General features: G+C 35.5%; 2 protein-coding genes and 1 long non-coding RNA gene across 4 annotated transcripts; all 3 read right to left on the bottom strand.

The window, feature by feature from the left end:
* Positions 1-4,854: 4,854 nt before the first annotated feature.
* LOC139865823 (uncharacterized) lies at positions 4,855-5,555 on the bottom strand. The gene is made up of 3 exons (XR_011765116.1): positions 5,394-5,555; positions 5,129-5,186; positions 4,855-5,027 (listed from the first exon to the last, which is right to left on the bottom strand). It is a non-coding gene; the product is annotated as an uncharacterized lncRNA (long non-coding RNA).
* An 816-nt stretch (positions 5,556-6,371) lies between these two features.
* Positions 6,372-10,068, bottom strand: LOC139866021 (uncharacterized). The gene is made up of 8 exons (XM_071854151.1): positions 9,501-10,068; positions 8,758-8,905; positions 8,519-8,669; positions 8,302-8,427; positions 8,134-8,214; positions 7,810-8,002; positions 7,237-7,507; positions 6,372-7,032 (listed from the first exon to the last, which is right to left on the bottom strand). The coding sequence occupies exons 1-8, from the start codon at positions 9,696-9,698 to the stop codon at positions 6,740-6,742; spliced, it is 1,461 nt and encodes a 486-aa protein (XP_071710252.1). The 5' UTR covers positions 9,699-10,068; the 3' UTR covers positions 6,372-6,739.
* Positions 10,069-11,017: 949 nt separating this feature from the next.
* Positions 11,018-16,430, bottom strand: LOC139866022 (uncharacterized). 2 transcript variants are annotated; one of them, XM_071854152.1, is made up of 6 exons: positions 15,967-16,422; positions 14,311-14,803; positions 13,611-13,929; positions 13,380-13,478; positions 12,651-12,771; positions 11,018-11,474 (listed from the first exon to the last, which is right to left on the bottom strand). In XM_071854152.1, the coding sequence occupies exons 1-6, from the start codon at positions 16,154-16,156 to the stop codon at positions 11,260-11,262; spliced, it is 1,437 nt and encodes a 478-aa protein (XP_071710253.1). In that variant the 5' UTR covers positions 16,157-16,422; the 3' UTR covers positions 11,018-11,259. The 2 variants fall into 2 exon arrangements, with proteins under 2 accessions (XP_071710253.1, XP_071710254.1); XM_071854153.1 differs by having other exon boundaries at positions 11,341-11,474; positions 13,429-13,478; positions 15,967-16,430.
* Positions 16,431-22,302: the final 5,872 nt, after the last annotated feature.

A 22,302-nucleotide genomic window follows, 5' to 3' on the forward strand; every position in this document is an offset into this window, starting at 1 on the left:
TCTTTCGACTGAAATGACTACCTCTTATAATATTGACTTGTAACCTGTATTTACGACTATAAACTTATATTTTCTCTGTTTATATTCATAAACTTAAGTTCAATATGAAACCATAGCAACTTGAATCACTCAAAACGGATTTAAAACGAAGAAGTTATGGGTAAAACAAGATTGGATAATTTTGCTTGTTGTAGCTACGTGAACATTGGTAACAAATCTATATTAATCATATCCTAGCTAACTCATATTGTATTATACATGTATTCTAATATATTATGTAATCTTGGGATACCATAGACACGTATACAAATGTTTTGACATATCATATCGACCCATGTATATATATTATTTGGAACAACCATAGACACTCTATATGCAGTAATGTTTGAGTTAGCTATACATGGTTGAGGTTGATTCCAAAAATATATATACTTTGAGTTGTGATCTAGCCTGAGACGTGTATACACTGGGTCGTGGATTGATTCAAGATAATATATATCGATTTATTTTTGTACATCTAACTGTAGACAATTAGTTGTAGGTTACTAACGAGGACAGCTGACTTAATAAACTTAAAACAGTAAAACGTATTAAAAATGTTGTAAATATATTTTGAACATACTTTGATATATATGTACATATTTGTTATAGGTTCGTGAATCGACCAGTGGCCAAGTCTTACTTCCCGATGAAGTAAAAATCTGTGAAAGTGAGTTATAGTCCCACTTTTAAAATCTAATATTTTGGGATGAGAATACATGCAGTTTTATAAATGTTTTACGAAATAGACACAAGTAAATGAAACTACATTATATGGGTGAATGATCGAAGCCGAATATGCCCCTTTTTGCTTGGTAGCCTAAGAATTGGTAAACCGATCTACTAATTGACGCGAATCCTAAAGATAGATCTATTGGGCCTAACGAACCCCATCCAAAGTACCGGATGCTTTAGTACTTCGAATTCTTTTTTATCATGTCCGAAGGATTTCCCGGAATGATAGGGGATATTCTTATATGCATCTTGTTAATGTCGGTTACCAGGTGTTCACCATATGAATGATTTTTATCTCTATGTATGGAATGTATATTGAAATATGAAATCTTGTGGTCTATTATTACGATTTGATAAATATATAGGTTAAACCTATAACTCACCAACATTTTTGTTGACGTTTAAAGCATGTTTATTCTCATGTGATTATTAAGAGCTTCCGCTGTTGCATGCTAAAATATGGACAAGATTTGGTGTCAGCATGCTTGTATAATATTGTTTAAAACTGCATTCAAGATTTACTTTGTTGTAACATATTAATATTGTAAACCAATATGTATTGGAGCTCGTTCATACGGATGTGTTTGGTCCAACCAATATAGATTCACATGGAGGTTCTCGCTATTATGTCACCTTCATTGACGACTCCACTCGAAAGGTATGAGTTTATTTTCTTAAAGCTAAATCCAATGTATTTAATACTTTTGTGAAGTGAAAAGCTATGGTAGAAAATGAGATTAACTTGAAGGTGAAGTGCTTGAAGTCAGATAATGGAGGGGAATATGGTAGTCTTGAGTTTAAAGACCATTGTGCAAAGCTCGGTATTAGAATGTTGAAAACGGTACCAAAAACACCGCAACACAATGGGGTCGCCGAACGTATGAATCGTACGTTAAATGAATGGGCTAAGAGTATGAGACTACATGTCGGTTTGCCTAAGATGTTTTGGACGGATGCGGTAAGCACGGCGGCTTATTTGATAAATAGGGGACCCTCAACACCGTTGGGTTTCTGAATTCCCGAGGAAGAATGGCAAGGTAAGAAGGTGGGTTATGGTCACCTTAGGATCTTTGGATGTAATGCATATGTGAAGACCAAAGATGCGGATAGAGACAAGCTTGAAGCTAAGTTAAAGAAGTGTTTTTTCATAGGCTACGGGTCGGATGAAATGGGCTATCGTTGTTGGGACAACGAAGCTAGAAAAGTAATTTGTTCGCGAGATGTTACTTTTGATGAAGATTCGGTCTATGGCAAATCGAAAACGGGGAGTCCTAAACCGAGTCATGTTACTTTTGACAATGTTTCTATTGATGATCCTGCAGGTTCTAGTGGGAGTACGGGAAACAATGAATTGCCAACAAACGGTGAGGCGTCGGAAAATGCTAATGATGGGGATGGTTCGGAAAGCGGTGATGATTCCAAACATAGTGCGAGTTCTAGTGATGAGGAGGATACAAATGAAACCGGTTCAACCATTTCGGTTGCTCCTATACCAAGACGCTCGACTAGAGTGCCCAAACCTAATCCTAGGTATTCTCCATCAAACTACTTGCTCTATACCAAAAATGGTGAACCCGAAAGTTACTTTGAGGCAAGGAAGACAAAAGAATCCATACAATGGGAGCTTGCCATGAAAGAAGAGATGGGGTCACTTGAGAAGAATAAAACTTGGTCACTAGTGAAGTTACCTCATGATAAAAGGGTGATGCAAAACAAATAGGTATATAGAATCAAGAATGAGATGGATGGAAAGAAAAGGTACAATGCTCGTTTGGTAGTCAAAGACTTTCAACAAAAGGAAGGGGTTGACTACAAAGAGATATTTTCACCGGTAGTTAAAATGACTACTATCCGTTTGGTACTTTCTATGGTTGCATCCGAAGACTTACATCTAGAGCAACTAGATGTGAAGACCGCATTCTTGCATGGTGATCTTGTTGAAGAGATCTACATGAGGCAACCCGAGGGCTTTGAGGTAAAGGGTAAAGAGAAATGGGTTTGTAAGCTAAAGAAAAGTTTGTATGGATTGAAGCAAGCACCTAGGCAATGGTACTTAAAGTTTGATGATTTTATGAAAAAGATTGGTTTCTTAATATGTGAAGCGGATCACTGTTGCTACTTGAAGAAACTCAAATCTTCTTATATAATCTTATTGTTGTATGTTGATGACATGTTACTTGCAGGTTCCAACATGTCCGAAATTAACAAGTTGAAGGGATTACATTCCCGTGAATTCGAGATGAAAGATCTTGGTGGTGCTAAGCAAATACTTGGCATGAGTATTGTGCGTGATCGTGTGAAAGGTACTCTATACTTGTCTCAATCCAAATATATTGAGAAAGTAGTAGAGATGTTCAATATGGAGAATTCAAAGGCTCGTTCTATGCCTTTGGGTAGCACGATTAAGTTATTGAAAAGTCAATCACTAAAGACGGTAAAAGACAAAATGGACATGGAAAAGGTTCCATATGCATCGGCCGTGGGTAGTATTATGTATGCCATGGTTTGTACAAGACTCGATATTGCTCAAGCAGTGGGAGTTGTAAGTCGTTATATGTCTAATCCGGGGAAAGAGCATTGGGAAGCGGTCAAATGGTTGCTTCATTATTTGAAAGGTACTTCTAATATGGGATTGTGTTTCTTCAAAAACAATTTCATACTTAGGGGTTATGCGGATGCTGATTTGGGTGGATGTGATAATTCGAGGAAAAGCACTACGGGTTATGTTTTCACAATAGGGAAGACAGCGGTTAGTTGGATGTCTCGACTACAAAAGAGTGTTGCTTTATCAACCACTGAAGCCGAATATATGGCTATTGCAGAAGCTTCTAAAGAGCTTATTTTGTTGAAGAACTTCTTAGGTGAGTTGGGTAAAAGACAAGACTATTGCGTATTGTGATAATCAAAGCGCGGTTCATCTTGGGAAGAATCCGGTGTTTCATAGTCGTACGAAACACATCAAGATAAGGTATCATTTTATTCGACAACATATAAATGATGGTACTTTATTATTGGAGAAAATCCTTGGTACGAAGAATCCTGCTGATATGTTTACTAAGGTGGTTACGATAGGTTTTGCATTACCTCAATTGGTCTTCTCACGAATTGATGAGAGAAGACCCCAGCTAGAGATGTGAATGGTGTTACAAGTTTAACAAGTAGTATTTAAGACCTTTTATCGAAAGTCTACTCATCCGAAGAATGTGTTGAGCGTGCTTGTCCCAAATGGTATTTGGCGGTAATCGAAGGTGGTTTAATGTTCTTGGTTAAAATCATTGATATTAATGGAGTTTTGTTCAAAGTCTCCAAGTGGGAGATTTGTTGGAGTGTGGAGACGTTTAAACAACAAGGAACATCTTTCTGAGCATTGATGCGGCGCATCCAAGGGTAGATGCGGCGCATTCATCAAGCGTTTTATGCCGAAGGTTTTGGATGCGGCGTTTCAAGCTGATATGGCGCATCAAAGGGCAGAGATGCGGCGCATCACTTCTAGATGTGGCGCATCTGTAGCTGGTACTTGAATCTGAAACGTGGAAAGCAAAAGGGATGTGGCGCATCGCCTGCCTGTCAGCAAGTTGTCAACTTGCACACTTGACATCCGAGCATGCTTAGCCTACCTTTCACTTTTGGTGCAAAGTTGGATACTTTACACCTAAAATTGGGGCTGTGATCATGCCATTACAAGGTGGAAAGCATGGCTAGTTAGTAAACAAGATGATTACTTGACATGATGAAGATTCCTAGCTAGTTGTCATGGTTTTCTTGTTTTCTCCTATATATAGAACTCATTGTATGCAATTGTAACACACCACTCTCAAATATTCAGTAAATAAACGATCTCTAGTTGGTCCGTGGACTAAAGTAATCACAACGATTGCATATAACCACGTTACATCGTGTGCCGTTCTTTACATTTGCGCATTTATTATCTTTCGTTCATTAAGTGGGTTTGAGTGATCTTGTTGGAATCACTACTCGGCAAGTAATCTTGTAAAATTACTTGCGTTGTTTTGGGTCCTAATATCCTAACAATTCCTCAACCCCCACCCCTAAAAAAAATAATAATAAAAAAATAAATAAATAAAGGATTGGATTGAACAAATTGAATGAACTTTGATAATCATTTACATTGAAAAATAACCACATTCGTTTTTTACTTCTTTGTGGCATTTTATCGAGCACTTGGTGTTCTAAGTAATAGTAACATTATGCAACCCATTATATATCTACGATTTCATATCCTCCATCCTCATCTACAAAAGCCAAATCAACAAACATATAATATTAGATAAAGAAAAAAGTCACAATTTAATCATTTATACTCGGATGTAAAAACTAATTCAGTGAGAATTGCCTTATGTCATGTGTTGCGAGTGTTGTCAATCCATTGTAGTAGATATAACAAAATTATTCTGAATCGCAGCAAAAGCAACAATCAATAAAATTATCTATATTAACATCAAATCGAAATTAAGTTTAATAAAATAGTGATTTGTACAAAATCATTATGAATCATTGCAAAAGCAAGCAATTCAAGCAAAGAAAAACCCTAAATTAATCAGCATCAATTTTAAAAACTATGCTTCAAGATACGATTACGATTTAAAACATGAAAATACCTGACAAAATGTTTGATTGAACTCAGTTTGAAATCTGATCGAATCTAAGAAGCGATAAAAAATGAGAAAATCGATCGTGATTACAAAACCGATGGGATAAATTCCATTTTGTGAATTGAGTTAACGTCGATGGCGATGGCTTAGTTAAGCTCTTTATGTTGTTGTCCCGTATCCTTTTCTTAATTATCCACTTTTTTGTTATTATTTTTTAAAATAATTGCTGACATCACAATATACATTGTAAATTCAACACGTGTCTTGTTAAGGGAAAATTAAGGAAGAATTAATTTAAGGATTATAATAGAATCTATAAATAGATATTGATTCTCATATTGTTGAATACATTCTTCATAAAAAAATCTCTTATTTTATTTATTTATCTATGTTTTATTTATCTATGTATTATGTATTTATATTTATATTTTTTCATTTCAGCTACTAAACTAAAAAAGAAAAGATACACGATGCAACTTCGTAATTTAATGTGATCGAATGTGCTTGTTACTATTTAATAAACAATATCAGAAGTGAAAATAATTCTGCTCCATGTCAAACTATGAGTATTCAATTAGTTGTGTTTATTCTTCCTTTTGTAATCGTTATGAACTTTTCTTTCTTTAAAAGGTTCGTGTATTTATTTGATTTCCTTGTTTGGAGAATAGATGATGAATTTTTCATACACCAATGGTTTTTAGTCCAACAATACTAAACTAATGAATCTGTTTGCTGACAAGCGATTTTGTTTCAATTGACCTATCACAGCTTTTTTTTTTCTGGATAAAACGTATCGCAGCAAGGTTTCTTGACAAAAGGCGACCACTCGAGCGCTCTTATGATTTAAGTTGGCCAATTCTAATATCAAACCATAAGGCAAAATCATGACGACCAGATCGGCCGGTTCATTTACTTTGACATGAATAATCAAATCTACATACAACAATCACAAAAACAACTTATCTACTGAACAAAAGATTATGGCTGATAAATTCTGGTTAAATTAAAATATTGGCCACAGCCATTTAGATCTTACACAAGTACGTGTTCTCCTCCAAATCAAACCAAACAAAACAAACAACATTTAGCATAGCTACTAACGAGTCAAAAAAATAAAATAACCTTCCATGATTACACTACAAATGGAGAAATTGAAGGTAATATACCCAGACCATGGATAATTCATCCGTCTGGGACGAAAACGAGATAGGGACATGTGAAACGTTTAAGTGACGTTTGGTTTGTAGTCGGGAATCAGCAAGGATACATGTTTGATAATAGGAATGGGAACAGTTAAGGACTTTTCAACCAAACCCTTTAGTCATATTCTTGAACCAAACAACCCCCTTAGTTTAGTTAGACCAAACATGGACTAACCCTAGCCTATTACCAGTATAAATCTCGTTACGCTCTTCATCATAAAAAAGGGCAGTTATATCCTCTAGGGCTTCTGATACGGTGCTTGTAATCCTTCTACCTTGTATCCTCTGCTTTGAATTGCACCTGCATCTTTTAACACTACCACTATTACTAGTTTTGTTCATCCCGCTGCAAATGCAATCATCTACTAATGCACCATTCATCGCCTTTACTTTAGCAAGACATTTTCCTGTCAGAATATTGCTGATATTAATAGAACCTGCAACTGCATTAATAAAACAAATGTGGTTATAAAATTCATCACTCAAATAGACTGTTTAACAGTAAATGGATCTAAACTACCATCTCTAAATGCTTGCTTCAACTGCTATGTCATATCAATTTCAACTTTTAAATACGGTTACATGCAGCTATATCAAAATGTAAATATCAAAAGTGGCATGTAAAAGGAAAATCAGTGGATATTTACCATTTCCTTCATTAGAAGATTCATCTGAATCAGCTTTGCAATATGAAATGATAAGATCTTGATCACTAGTGATGTATATATTGTTAGTGTTGCAATCTGGATGCCACAATAAATGATCTTCAAATGAAGTCACAAGTTCGCCTCGAAAGTTCCATACAGCCACTGTTCTGTTCCTGAATGTCAAAAACAACTGGTTCTCGTATAGAAAGATGAAGGCCGATGGTGTCATAAATTCTGTCCTGCTAACCTCTGTTAGCTCCGAATTGCGTACCTACATATAGAAGAACGGGTACGGGTCAAAAACAAGGCTAAATCAATACTTGTCAGGCTTTTATATATAATAGAATAATCTAGGATATTTAATGCACTAATAATAGTATAATACACTTGGGACGACTTAATTTGTTCTACCAATGTGACCCATTTAAGCTTATCTTCTTATTTTATATATTATATTTGACCCATTAAAGATAATCTAATAATCCAAACCAAACCCATTCAGAGGTACACGGTGCAAAACTGCCATTTCAGTTACATGTGTGAACAAATGAGAGAAAAAAAAGAGATTCTTACATCTAGAATCTGAAGATTCTCATTCTCTTGCTTAACAAGAAGCTTTTCGTTGAACTGTTCAATGAAATCCACTTTCTTATTCCGATGAAGAAGATGGTTAAATGTCTTCAGAACAGTTCCATCTTCAATAGACAGAATCTTGAGAGGAACATGACCACTAGCTTTATTGAATATTAGCAACATGATGCCAGGGCTGTTTTGAGAGATGATAAACAAACATCTTAGTCTACATAAACAACAGTACTATAGGTACAGAAAGACAATAAATAAACAATAAATAACATATAAACACCATTAATCTATTTGCAGCATCAAAAGAATTACCTTATTTTGATTTCTTGAACGTTTTTATCTGATATGGAGTATAGCATCATGTAGTTTTTCAAATCGAATACCTTGTAAATACTGGCATAGATAACAAAAACAAAGATTGAAGTGAGCAACATGAAATCACAAGATTGATAATACAATGATCATATGGGTTAAAAATACCTATCTTGTGCAGAAAATGTGAGTACTTTGCCATTAACATCATCAAACTCCACAAACCCGGGCCACTTTAAAGACTCGGACTCAAAAAGAGCAAATCCTGCATCTGGTTTACCTCTCCTTATGTATCTGACACAATTGTATGCACAAAAAACTTAGAAACGTATCTTTAAAAACGCCTAACATGTAATTAGTACATAAATGGTAAGTTTTCACATACTCAATCCCAGTTGTTCTACATTTTAAAGAGCTAAAACTGTCAGATGCGTAGACTGAAACAGTAATCAGTGAGTCATTATTCTTGTTGTAAAACAAGCTTCTTATAACTTCATCAGGGCTAACATTCAAAAAACATATCCTCTCGTTGGTCTCTGCATAATATAAACAACATGTCAAACAAACCACACCATCATTAACAACATAATTGAAGTGGTTATTATTTCTTCTTCCTACTTATACCTCGACTAAATGCAGCACAGATTCCAGATTGTGCAAGAGCAAAAACTATATCGCGAGCAGCAACAATCTCAACAACTTTCGACCTCTTCTTAAGAAATGGCAATACCATAGCACAGTGTCCCTTTGGATCATGGGTATCATACTCCTCCTGATGACATCATTCATCATATAAAAGGTTACGAAACAAGACACTTACTTCTCAATCAAAACTTAATATCAAACCAATTCAATAGTAACAATATCTAACATACCCATACCCATAAAAAAGCCATAACCAATTGACCATCAGTATTTGCATACTCCTATATGTTAACAGACTAAGATAAAGTGATCCAAAACAAGACTCAGCAGAAAACAGAATCACTTCCCAAATTTCATATTTAGTTTTGTACAGTTAACTCACATTATAAGAATACTCTCCATTTTTTTTACCACTCCGTTTTTTTTTTTTTAACCAATTATAACACCAAAATGTCTACTTGCATCATGTTAAGCTCATATTGTATCTTCTAAAGCGCAAAATATATAATTTGCATACTCTATGAGCTTCTAAACAACACAACACTTATACTTAGTGTATCATTGAAAACCTTTTCAGCCCAAATACATCAGTTAATAACTCATCTAGCTACAAACTAGAGATCAATTCTAACTCAACTTATACTTACCGTATACAAATCAAAATCGAACAAATTGAAACAAAGAAGAAAACGAAAACAAATATATGCATAAAAAATAAAAACCTGTAAGCGTATGTTTCTAAATCTCTCTTGAGCATCACACATACTAAAAGAACGATCTCTCTTTGAACAAATCTCTCTCCTTTGAAGCTTCTTAACACTATTCACAAAACCATCACCACCTCCACGAGGCCGTTTCTTCGCCACCACTCTCCGGCCACTACACGGCCGTGGACTCGCCGTTATCCTCCGTCCGTCCATAGCGTTTTACCTCTATACCGCACAAAAATACAAAATCAAAACCCTAAAAACTTCTATGTACACAATTCATGTGCTCCTGTGCTCGAATACAACACATCTGGTATCCAAATCTAACCAATTTATAAAAACCCTAATCCTCAGGACCATAAAACAAATTATTAGGGCTTTTGTATTGCCCGTGGTCCTGAGCAATTATTTGCACAAATTTAAGCAATTGATTAACAAGACTCTATTAGTCTATTATTATCACGCTAATTTACCTTATACATGCCCTAAATCTATGTATATGGAAATTGTGTATCTATATTTTCTGTTTCTCTCTCTAAAAAATAATACTACTCCGTACGATAGAAAGAGAGAGAGATTGAAATGTGATAGAACGAAGGGGCTACTATGAAAAATTTTTTACTTAATAAAACAAAAATAAATATATGTTGGAATTTATGATGGTTTGAAGTCCGCCTTGATTTCAAAATTTATATTTACAGTTTTTAGCCCTGTTACTTCTTTCATTTGCAAATGAATACTTTTATTTAACAATTTTAATTACATTTGTTACCCTGTTGTTTCTGTCTTTTGCAAATAAGGGCCTTTATTTCAGAATTTTTGAACCTGTTATTGAACAAAAGATAAAGATAAAAATAAGAAAGAACATACACATTTCACATTATAATTTTGTTGCATAGCTAGGCTACTGAGATTAAACAACGATTTCTGGTCTGATATAGTTCATGTGTTATCATCGTCATTAAAAAAATGTGACTCGTTATAGTAAGAAAGAGAAGAACGACGATAAATCGAAACTTTATTGAACGATGATAAATCGAAACCTTTCTCCTTGTCATGATTATAATATATTTTCTCAAACACCTACAGCACGTTAAAAGGGGATACCTCCTACTACTGAAAATACGTATTTTTGAGTTGTGTTCTTTTACACAAGAGGACTTGGAAAGAACAAATAAGTTTGAATTTGAATAAGTATGATTAAATACTGTAATGTTTTTTGTACTTACCAAAGGATCATTCTCTTTGTGAATAAATTGATTTGATTAATATTTTATATGCAAATTAATGACTTTTTAGTTTTACAGCGTGTCTCAAGTGTGCCAGACCGGAATTAATCATAGAAAGTGAATATAAAAAGTTTAAAATGAAACAAAAACTAAACTTTTCAGAAATTGAAGGTAAATCTTAAATTGTAATAATGTCGTAGGTGGAGTATAAATTTAAGATGTTGTCATTGTGAGTTTACAAAATGGAGTATAATTTAACATGTTGTAGCCAGTAGCCTAGTAGGTATAGCTAAACTTCTCCATATAGATCCATTCATATCAAACACATATTTTGAGCTTCAAATGAAACAAGCCTTCATTACATAGATAAAGATATAGATATATGCACATTGAGATCGAATCAAACAATGGGACGTTACATAATAAACATATTTCTAGTCAAGCAACATCGAATTCGCACATTAATATATCCTGTTTCCTAACAAATACGAACATTAGCATGATGTGAATGTTCTTGAACTCCCGAGTGATCCACGAAGTATCTTTTACACTGCTGCTTGTAGTGGTTGTGATTCTACTCTTCGGAAGACACTTGTCAAAAAGTTGTCAACAATGGTCAAAAACTCTTGTGGCTTTTCCTCTTGAGGCAAGTGACCACAATTCTTTATAACTTGAAGGTGAGATCCAGGGATGGCTTGTGAAAGCCTCACTGAGTTCCAAGATGGTACAAGACGGTCATTATCACCCGTGATGATCAAAACTGTTACAATTGGCCATGATATTTGATGAGCCTCTTGACATAACTTATCTATGATTAAATTTCGTTTTGAACACTTTTCCTTAAGTGGTAAGATTAGGTCAGACGGGTTGGATAATGGGTCAAGCATGTACTCCATCCCATATTAATTGTCGAGTATTTCATTGTGGGTTGTCCCCTATTAATTATTAATTATCCACTTCTATAAAAAGATAATAATGAAGTAAAGTTCTGATAAACCCTTGATGTTTTTTTTGAACAACATGTTAAGAGTCATTGACGGGGGTCGGAAGCTACCCACCCGATCATATCTGGACCATGTGTCAGGTGGAAACCCTAAATTAACTGCCCAGAAGGCACAATCTAAAGAAAACCCCATAGAAGAACCTCGAATTAATTGCCCAAAAGGCACAATTTGAAGATGACTCCCCTTGGATTCGAACTCACGACGTATGCATTTAAGACAAAAATGTAGGTCAAATGCAAGTAAAGTAACAAAAATTTACAGTGTAATTGGGACGGGGAGTACTTTTTAAGGAGTTGGCACGTGTAGGACTGGAAGGATTGACCACCAAATACTTTTTTGTTCAATACTTTTTAGATAATTAATACACTTATTATTATATTTTGAGTATAAAAGGGAAGGTAAAAAGGAACACTATTTATTCATCAAATTCATACATAAAAGGATTTAGGAGACTTTGGAGGACTTTCAATCCGTTTGAGTTGTTACTACTTTACTAATAAGTAAATGGGTACATATTGCCACCTCTACGAGTTGTATTTTCATATGTTCATATTTACGAGTAGTTCATTACGATGTTACCTATTTGTGGGTTTATCACATCTGTAATTATGTTTCCTACCAAGTAAATGAAAGCCATAAAACGAAACATTAAAATGACCAAACTAGTAGTGAACCTAAACTTCTGAATATGAAGTTTTGTATGTATAAAATTAGTAAAAAACTTAAATTGCTATTGGGTATTGGGTCTTGTTGTTGTTGTTGTTGTTGTTAAACTGCTAAAGGAGTGTCTACATCTTACCTCCCCCATACACCACTGATGTGGTATTGGGTTTTGTTGTTGTTGTTGTTAAACTGCTAAAGGAGTTTTTAGTTTCGCTGTCGACGCACTTAAGAAAAACAGAAAAACGAAATAAAAGAACAAGCATTTGAACCTGGACATGAGATTTCGGCTAATCTTTCAGGCAATGGTGGTTTTGATTCAGGCACTGAACCAGCAAGCATCTCTGCTGTGAATTCCACAAGTGCCTTATCCCAACCCTTTGTTCGTAACGGCTGCAAGTAAATCACAAGTGTATCAAAACATATCCAGATTATACCAAATTTTTACTACATTTACTTCAAAATGTCCAACTTCTGAATTTTATATGTCAAATGTGATAAAATAAGAGCTAATTTATAAAACTTTGACCCAGTATATCTTGCTTCTCGTCACAAATCTGCACTCTTTGTTGCAAAAAGGCCAACAATAAAAAAAGAAAAGAAAAAAGTGATTTTATGGTATATTTGGCGGGAAAAAGTTGCGGTTATTCCCAGCACTTACAATTTGTACAAATAAACACACGCTTGATGAGGCGTGTTTTTGGAAAGGTTGGAAAAGTCGTGAGACGGAGACGAGTCGGTCGGGACTTTGAAACGACTACTCGACCAGTCGGTTGAATCGAGGACTAGTCAGACGTTAACTTTTACTAATATATATATTTTAACGTATATATCTTACACACAGATGTATCAAAAATATGTATAAGGCACAATATAAAGAATATTAAAAATTTGACCTAACTTTGACCGACTCAGACTGACTTTGACCATGAATTTTTAGCTGTTTACAACACTAGTTCTTGGCATTAGATGAGAGAGAGAAAAGAGTCTTAGTTCCTTACTCTGGTATAAGACTCAAGAATGCTATCAGTAACAAGGCTTGCATCATACCACGCATTTTTAATGGCAGTTATCCCAAATTTATCAATCACCGTCCGTACCTAAAACGGACAATAACTGATGTTAGATTCCTACCAACCACAACTCATATTCTACTTATTGTATATTTTTTATATTGAGTTGAAATTTCATCATAGAAAAAAGCTGAAATCGTACAGTAGTAGTCTCGTTACCAGTGTTAGTGCAATAGGGGAACGGAGGAAAGCAGATAAGGTTTTCTTGTAAAGGGAATCAACCATATTAGCCATTCCTCTAAGTAGATGCATTACGGTTTGGGCTATGAATCTGGACAACTTTGAAAAAATACTCAAGAAACTAAAAATCGGATTTTTAGGCTTCTCTGAATTCGAATTGTCTTGCTGATCTTTTTCTTTGACTTTTTTGGAGGTAGTCAATGGAGCTATGATTGCAGGGGCGACAAGAATCATGGCAGCAACACGTTCAGGTGCTTGAAAATATGTTTGAGCCGCTACAAGGCAACCAGCTGAATGCCTGCATCTCATTACCAATGGTTCTCAAATAAGAAAAAGGATTTTTTTTTTTAAGACTAAACTGGTCAAATGGCCCAAACGGGTCAAAAGTCCAAAAATTGTACTCTTGATGTATTAAACCTCCTAAATAGTATGATTTGATTGAAACAACATAACTTTTGTAAGCATCTATGATACATTAATGATTAAATAAATGGGCAAAATGTGTTGCTGGTCACAGCTTAACCTGTTTTGACTCGTTTTGACACCTCTCCATCTCAGAATAATTGATCGCTTGGAACATTTTATGTAATATTAGAGTTAGTAAAGATAATAAATACTCCGTAACTATTATGATTTGCCAATATTGAAAGCAAATACGAATTAAGGAAAGTGTACATACCCGACCAAGATTGCCTTATCAGAAGCCAAGAAATCAATGAAGTACAAAGTTACCATGACAGAAAACGCCATAGAATACGGATTAACTGGCTTTGTATCCTGACCCCCATTAGTGGAAGTACGCTTGTGAGGATTATCGACCCTTGAGGTCAACCCAAAAGCCGGTCTATCAAATGATAGAACTTTTGTACCAGCAATTTTAGCCAAAGGCTTCATAACTTCATTCCATGAGAACAAAGAGGCTCCAAATCCATGTAACAAGATTAGTGGGAATTTAAGTTTTTCCATTCGTGAAGATAAATCTGAGGTGGCAACATCGTGTAACAAGTCTTGTGCATCAGATTCTGGATCGCAAATCTTGTGGTGTAGCTGTAACCCTTGAAACTCACAAAAGCAACTGTCAGGGTCAGCTAAAACTGTGGGGTCCACTAGTTCGTCTTGGTCTATGCCAACTATTCTCCTTCCTTTCTTCTTTTGGACTGCGGACAATGGTTCTGAGAATAACTAAAACGGCACTCCATCAATTATCCAAATTCACAAAGCGAAAATATGGAAAAAAGAGATGGTGACCAAGCCTGCTAGGGATCTTATAGTTCGAAAAGCTAGAACAAAGATATGTCCAACAACATTTCACACCAATTATCTAAAAAGTTATCGTATAGAATTTCAGAATATCTGTTAATATCTTACTCGTATTCTGTCTCTCAAACAGCAATTAGTTTTCACATACTTCTGTTACATATATAATCATACTAGTATAATGATCCTTTTAGCTCCACATTTATCACATTTCAACCATATAATCAAGTATATCATCTAATGTGGCGCACATTCTATTTCAATTTTATTCTGCACAAAACATATCACTAAACTATATCAAACTATTAGAACTGGATGTTAAGAGTATAGATTCTTTAATGTCTCTACGAGAACTTAGAAGACATAATGATTATAGAGAAGATTATCCCAACAATTCAATTTGGAGCCTAAATTATATTTTGGGCTAATTGCACGAATATAGAGCTAACTTATCATGTACTATTACTAATTACTATTACATATAACTTGCTTCCAAAAGTTATTATCAGTGTTACAAACTTTAAGTTGTTGCTATCGTATGTGTGCAAGTTAGGATGACGTGGCACCTTCAATTGATGCCACATCAAGACAAAGCCTTAACAAAAACTGAAAATAATACCGGTTAAAAGATTAGGAGGTAATGTATTACAGAGAACAGCAAGCATTAAAATTCGTTACACACATATGACCGTTATACGAAAACAATTCTTGACTAGTTAGATACATCTACACGCGTATGGCTAAGTTCATTCGTCAATCAAGTGCACTTGATGCACATATAGTTAGGTGCAGCAAGGTTTTAATATATGAGGAATTGATTATATATATTTTTAAAATATTCGGAAACAATATGTTTAAATTTAAATAATACAATATGATAATATGATATCTACTTTTTGATTAACTCCTTGCTATAACAAATAGTCTAAATCTATATTTTGATGCCCTAATGTTTTCTGCATCATATGCAGTCACATTTCTTGCTAACCTCGAATAGTTAGTGATAAATGCAATCAAAATGTCCCTGATTAACAAAAAAAAAAAAAAAAAAAAAAAAACTCAAGGAGCAGTAATTTACCGGAATTCTCACTACCGGAGCTAATGAACGATGAAGATGCAGCAGTTATGATAGATTCGCGTCCATATCTCTTGATTTCGCAATGAACCGGCGATTGATTCACTTCAACCACCGGAAATTTGGAAGACGATTGCCGCCGGCCAGGAAACAGAACCTGATTATATGTTACAAAACTACTACTAATAATCATTGAGAATTGGAGGATCTAATCTAATAATAAGATGATTATAATGATAAAAGATTGTGAATTTGTATCAGTACAAAAAGGTTATATAATTAGGCGGGAAGTAACCACTGGTGTGGTTATTTTATCGGAGATTTAGTTTATGAGGCCGTTAAGTACTCCACGGGGTGGTTGTTCTGGATGACGTCGTTGTGTTGTAGTCGACTTAAAAAAGTCAATATTTTGACTTGTTTGGACTTTGGACTAATAAATCTATTATTAGTGTAAACATTGAAACCCTAAAATGGAAGCCCTAAAATTGATACAAGTCGTAGTAGTGTTTGAATTATTTCATCAAAGAAGCCACTTAAACTTCTTGCCCCAAAGCACACCATTTATCGTTCAAAGAGTAGAATGTCAACTTAGAAGTCTTTTAATAGATCAACAAAGAAGTTGCTAGATGATCAAGCATATACTTTCGAGGACAAATATACCCTTAATTGCAAATAAAGTGGAGTTAAGGATCTTAGAATTTATCTATCTGCTTCACTTATTGTGAATAACCCAGATCGATATAATGATATCGATGAAGTGGATAAAATTTTTAAGTCCACTATCAATGACGTTTGTTGATCGATGGCCCAAGGAAGGTTTATAAGTTACCCTCACAGTGGACTGACCTAGAAACCTTGAGGATAAGAGTTGTAATCGAACGTAATGTTGTCGTATGAAGAATCAGATAGGGTTAAGGCTACTAAAGGGTCATATATTTTTTTTTTGTCCCGATGTAGGTCATATATAAAAAAAAAATACTATTATAGGCCATAAACTTTAAAAAAAATGTGTGAATGTAAATCAACTTAACTTGTTGACCTGATAAATAATGTTGTTCGTTTGATTTTTTTCCGAAACTTTGACTTCAAAATTCGGATTCATTTCTTCGATTTAATAGCTGAAAATTTACAGATAGTTTCACAAAGAGATTTCGATCACATCTATATTTTTACATTTCGCTATAACCTCTCATATTGATCTAGTGCTCAAATCGAGCACGGTTTTCGGTGAAGGATGAACTCGAGATTAAACTTTATGAATTTGTGGTTGATTATCAGTTCTGATGATGTGCGAAACTTCGTTTGATGTTATGATTCACTAATCTGAAGTCAATTTGTTAAGAGAATCATCCTTGATCGATTTTGTATATTGAGCTTCAAAAAAAGTATACTTTTTTTTGTTCCACTATAAGCTATATACCAAAAAAAAATACTAATGTATTTCACATACTTTCAAAAAGTGTATCGATGTAAACAAAAGGTGACCTGTTTAGCCGGTAACAGGTAACAGGTTACCTCTTGTTTACATCGATACACCTTTTGAAAGTATGTGACCTATATTAGTATTATTATTTTTTTGGTATATGGCCTACATCGAAACAAAAAAAAAAGTATATGACCCTTTAGTAGCCTTAACCCAATCAGATATAAAGTAGGCTACGTAACATTGTTTTGTCGATTATGGAGACGTGGTTTGTATTTATAGGTAAACCTTATATCTAGAACCATCCAAACCGACCTAATCCCTTCACAAGCTAACTCCCGATATAATCGGCTTATGAAAAGAATCTCGTCCAGATCCGAATAATACTGTTAACTGACTTTAGGGGATGTGTGTGTGGCACGCAACCCACATGATGGCCACACTCAGTTATATATTTGGTCAAAGTAGTGCACATAAGATGAAAATCTTGCGCATTGACTTTCCTTATTTATCGCAAATGAGCGCAATTAATCTGCATGTGAAAATATACGCATGATTAAGTCCTCCAGTTCGATGTTATGGGTTACAAAGCTCGTGATGTCAAACTCTTTAAATCGTAATCATTGCACAAAATAAAAAGACGACACTCATAAAATGTTTTGCTCGCGCACAGGGCCGTTCTGGTGTAATCTTGTGCCCTTGGCGAGTCTGGAAAAACGCCCTCTGATATCGCATATTTAATACGCGTTTTCCTTAGCGATATGTAACACCGGCAAAAAAAATTTTTTTTTTTTAAACACAGCGGAAGACTTTATTAACAAACACACTATAAGTCGCGTCATTACATTAATCTGAGTAATTAAGTTTAAGTTTACACAATGGTGTTACGTTATTACAAAACATGATTTAAACAAAAGTCCACATCAGAGTAGGGTTGTCAAATATGTCTTCTGTATCAGCACCCATCCCGACTAGCAGTACCTAAACCTGCAAGGGGAGAATATGTGGGGGCTTAGCACACCGCTAAGTGAATGGAATCTATCTAACGGATATAGCTTAAGTCACACACAAACTATATACTAACAACAACACATGCTAACTACCAACTAGCATACAATAAGACAATACGAGGATCGGCGGTTTGTACGAGCACACGACTCCTAGCTGATCGGACTTGAGTCTACCGATAGTCCCTGCTACTCAATTCACAGTATAATTATCCAGATGCAGGGGATGCATCGTTCACACTATACTTTACAATCAGTAGCCTATGGACCCAACCTCCCCTAGGCACGGTTGACCTCATACAGACTCTAACCTCTCCTAGGCACGGTCTCGAGTCCTCAGTCTCCCTAAGCCCGACTGGTGCCATTCACACAGTATACACATAAATCACATACAACATCAGGCATACTATATTATTCTAACATGGCAATTTCTACATTATGCATGGTAAAAGAGTCAACCACAGTAGCATGATATGCTACTTAAACTCTATCCGGAGATAGACCCACTCACCAATTACCAGCAACTGCTCAGTTATTATTTCTGAGCTTTCTCCTTGTCCTTATAACCTGAGAACAACACAAACAAAGTTAATATACATATCCAATAAATAATATAATCATTTTATACGATTAACTAGGTCATAACACCATATATTCATAATTTTATGAGTCTACATCATGACTCCACTCAATAATGGCATACAGGTGCGTGCAAAACACGACATACACACTAAAACTCCTTTTCCGGCCCAAAAACAGTTTGATCTAGTTTCTTAAAAGTTCACCATTGAAAAGTATTCTTTATTACAATTCTAACGATAGTTTATTCATCAAAAACGGAGTTACGTTTTGAAAGTTACGCCCGTTTCAATTTCATAAAAGGTACTGTAGCAAATAGTGACACTGTAGCAACACGGTACTGTAGCAATAGCGACACTGTAGCAACTCGGTACTGTAGCAAATAGTGACACTGTAGCAACTCGGTACTGTAGCAAATAGTGACACTGTAGCAACTCGGTATTGTAGCAAAATACTGTAGCAAAATACTGTAGCAACTGGTTTCGAACAAGTTCGCTGATTTCGAACATTTTTCGCCCAAAACTCGATTTTTGAGCGATTTTGATCAAATTTTAAGCACAAGAAAGTTACTAAACATATATACAACCTATTTCTAACATCAATTAAGCATAACCAACACATTTAAGCAAGAATCAAACCCAAAATCACACTTTTTAACTCAAGAACATAAAAACCCAATTTCTAACAATCAAAGTATGGATTCAACAAGACAAACCTGAGATGATGCTCACAATGATGCTAGAAATCAGTTTCTAAAGTCTCTTAATCCAATTTCAAGTTTAGATCAATTAGAGTTTGTGAAAAGGATGAAGTTTAGGTACGGGTGTGTGTGTAGAATTTTCAAGAATGAAAAGGAAATGAGCTGTACTATACACTTAAAAGGGTTAAAAACCCATACCCAATCACACACTGGTATTTATCAGTTATCTTATCTGATAACCTTTCGTATCTCCTTAGGCGGTCCTAACGGAGTCCAAATTAAATAAACCAACCTGTTCTGGGACCCTTGTCACAAACTGGTCACAACACAATTATAATAAAATACTAATAAAATAATTAAAATAAAAGCACTTAAGACTAAGTACAAACTATAAGGGTAAAATAGACAACTTACAACTAGCCCGGGTTTCAGTCTGTTACAAATCCACCCCCTTAAGAAGATTCCGTCCTCGGAATCTGGTCTTGGTCAAACAAATGAGGGTAGCGATTTCTCATCAACTCTTCTGTCTCCCACGTAAAGTTAGAACCCAAACTGTGTTTCCACTCAATCAACACCATCGGAATCTCTTTCTTTCTCAGCTTAGTCACCTTTTGGTCAACCACACGGACCGGCTCTTCCACCAATTTCTTATTCAAATCGACCCTTAAATCTTCTAAAGGAAGAAGTTGTGTTTCATCATCGACTTTACACTTATGAAGATAACATACGTTGAATGTATTATGAATACCGGCTAACTCTGGAGGAAGATCTAACACCACAGTCTGATCATACAACACTTCACTGATCGAAAACGGACCAATAAATCTCGGTGCTAACTTACCACGTTTACCGAATCTGATAACCCCTTTCCACGGCGAAACTTTCAGATACACTCGTTCACCCACATTAAAGGTTACCGGACGTCTACGCGGATCAGCATACATTTTCTGCCTATCTCTAGCGGCTTTCAACTTTTCTCGCGCGATTGCAACTTTTTCGGCTGTCATTTGAACAATTTCGGGACCTGCAAACTGTTTCTCCCCGGCTTCTAACCAACAAGTCGGAGTTCTGAAACGACGACCGTATAACATTTCATAGGGCGGCATCCCTATACTCGAATGATATGAATTATTATATGCGAATTCGACCAACGGCAAATGTGTATCCCACGAACCACCGTATTCTAACACACAAGCCCTTAACATATCCTCCAAAGTCTGTATCGTTCTTTCACTCTGTCCGTCTGTCTGAGGATGATAAGCTGTACTTAAATTCACACGTGTACCCAGATTCTGTTGAAGACTATTCCAAAAATTTGACACAAATCTGGAATCTCTGTCTGAAACGATCGATAACGGCACACCATGATGACTAACTATTTCTTTCACATACAATTCGGCTAACTCACTTAACGAAGCTGTCTCACGAGTAGCAAGAAAATGAGCACTTTTAGTTAGACGATCCACTATTACCCAAATCATATCATGTCTTTTCTGAGTTCGAGGTAATTTGGTCACAAAATCCATCGTTATATGTTCCTATTTCCACTATGGAATCTGTAACTGACGTAACGAACCATAAGGTTTCTGATGTTCTGCCTTCACTTGAGCACATATATGACACTTTTCGACATAACGGGCGATATCTGGTTTCATTGTTGGCCACCAATACACTGTTTTCAAATCATGATACATCTTATTACTACCCGGATGTACTGTCAATCTGGATTTGTGAGCTTCCGTCATGATTAAATCCCTCAAATCTTCAAGCTTAGGCACCCAAACACGATTGTTTAAGGTCTTTAGTCCACGTGAGACATCAATTAAGTCCACTTTTCGTTTGGTCATTTGTTCAGATTTAATATGTCCGTCCTCTAAAGCATAGGCCTGAATGGTTTTGAAGTTGTTAATCAAATCTGAAGTTATATTCAAACGAAGAAATTTCACATTTTCACTTGACTTTTTACGACTTAGCGCATCTGCAACCACATTTGCCTTACCCGGATGGTATTTAATTTCACAATCGTAACCTTTGATCAACTCTTGCCATCGTCTCTGACGCATATTCAATTCTTTCTGTGAGAAGATATACTGCAAACTCTTGTGATCTGTACATATAACACAATGGGTTCCATACAAATAGTGTCTCCACAGTTTCAAAGCAAACACTACTGCAGCCATTTCAAGATCATGCACTGGATAATTTTTCTCATGAACTTTCAACTGTCGCGAGGCGTAGGCGATTACTTTATCTCTTTGCATTAATACACAACTCAACCCAGCATATGATGCATCACAGTATACCACGAAGTTGTCTGAACCTTCTGGTAAAGCTAACACTGGTGCCTGACACAGTAGCTGTTTCAAAATCTGAAAAGTCTTTTCCTGTTCATCAGTCCATCAAAAGGCCACATCTTTACGAGTCAACTTAGTCAACGGACCCGCTATTTTCGAGAAATCCTTGATAAATCTGCGATAATAACCGGCTAATCCCAGAAAACTCTTAATCTCAGTCTGAGTCTTCGGAGAATTCCAATTCATTACCGCTTCTATCTTTGTCGGATCAACTTTTATACCTTCGGCACAAATCATATGACCCAAAAACTGCACTTCACGTACCAAAATTCACAC

The sequence above is a fragment of the Rutidosis leptorrhynchoides genome, chromosome 9 (assembly GCF_046630445.1).
Source record: "Rutidosis leptorrhynchoides isolate AG116_Rl617_1_P2 chromosome 9, CSIRO_AGI_Rlap_v1, whole genome shotgun sequence".
In the NCBI taxonomy this organism is placed as follows: domain Eukaryota; kingdom Viridiplantae; phylum Streptophyta; class Magnoliopsida; order Asterales; family Asteraceae; genus Rutidosis; species Rutidosis leptorrhynchoides.

Excerpts from the sequence above, each read along its gene's own strand:
- LOC139866021 (XM_071854151.1), bottom strand. The coding sequence starts at position 9,698 with ATGGACGGACGGAGGATAACGGCGAGTCCACGGCCGTGTAGTGGCCGG. Across the intron at positions 8,906-9,500 it reads TTAGAAACATACGCTTACAG|GAGGAGTATGATACCCATGA; the intron begins GTTTTTATTTTT and ends TGATGTCATCAG. Across the intron at positions 8,428-8,518 it reads TGTAGAACAACTGGGATTGA|ATACATAAGGAGAGGTAAAC; the intron begins GTATGTGAAAAC and ends CAATTGTGTCAG.
- LOC139866022 (XM_071854152.1), bottom strand. The coding sequence starts at position 16,156 with ATGATTATTAGTAGTAGTTTTGTAACATATAATCAGGTTCTGTTTCCT. Across the intron at positions 13,479-13,610 it reads CCCCTATTGCACTAACACTG|GTACGGACGGTGATTGATAA; the intron begins GTAACGAGACTA and ends TGTCCGTTTTAG. Across the intron at positions 12,772-13,379 it reads TTCTTGAGTCTTATACCAGA|CCGTTACGAACAAAGGGTTG; the intron begins GTAAGGAACTAA and ends ATTTACTTGCAG.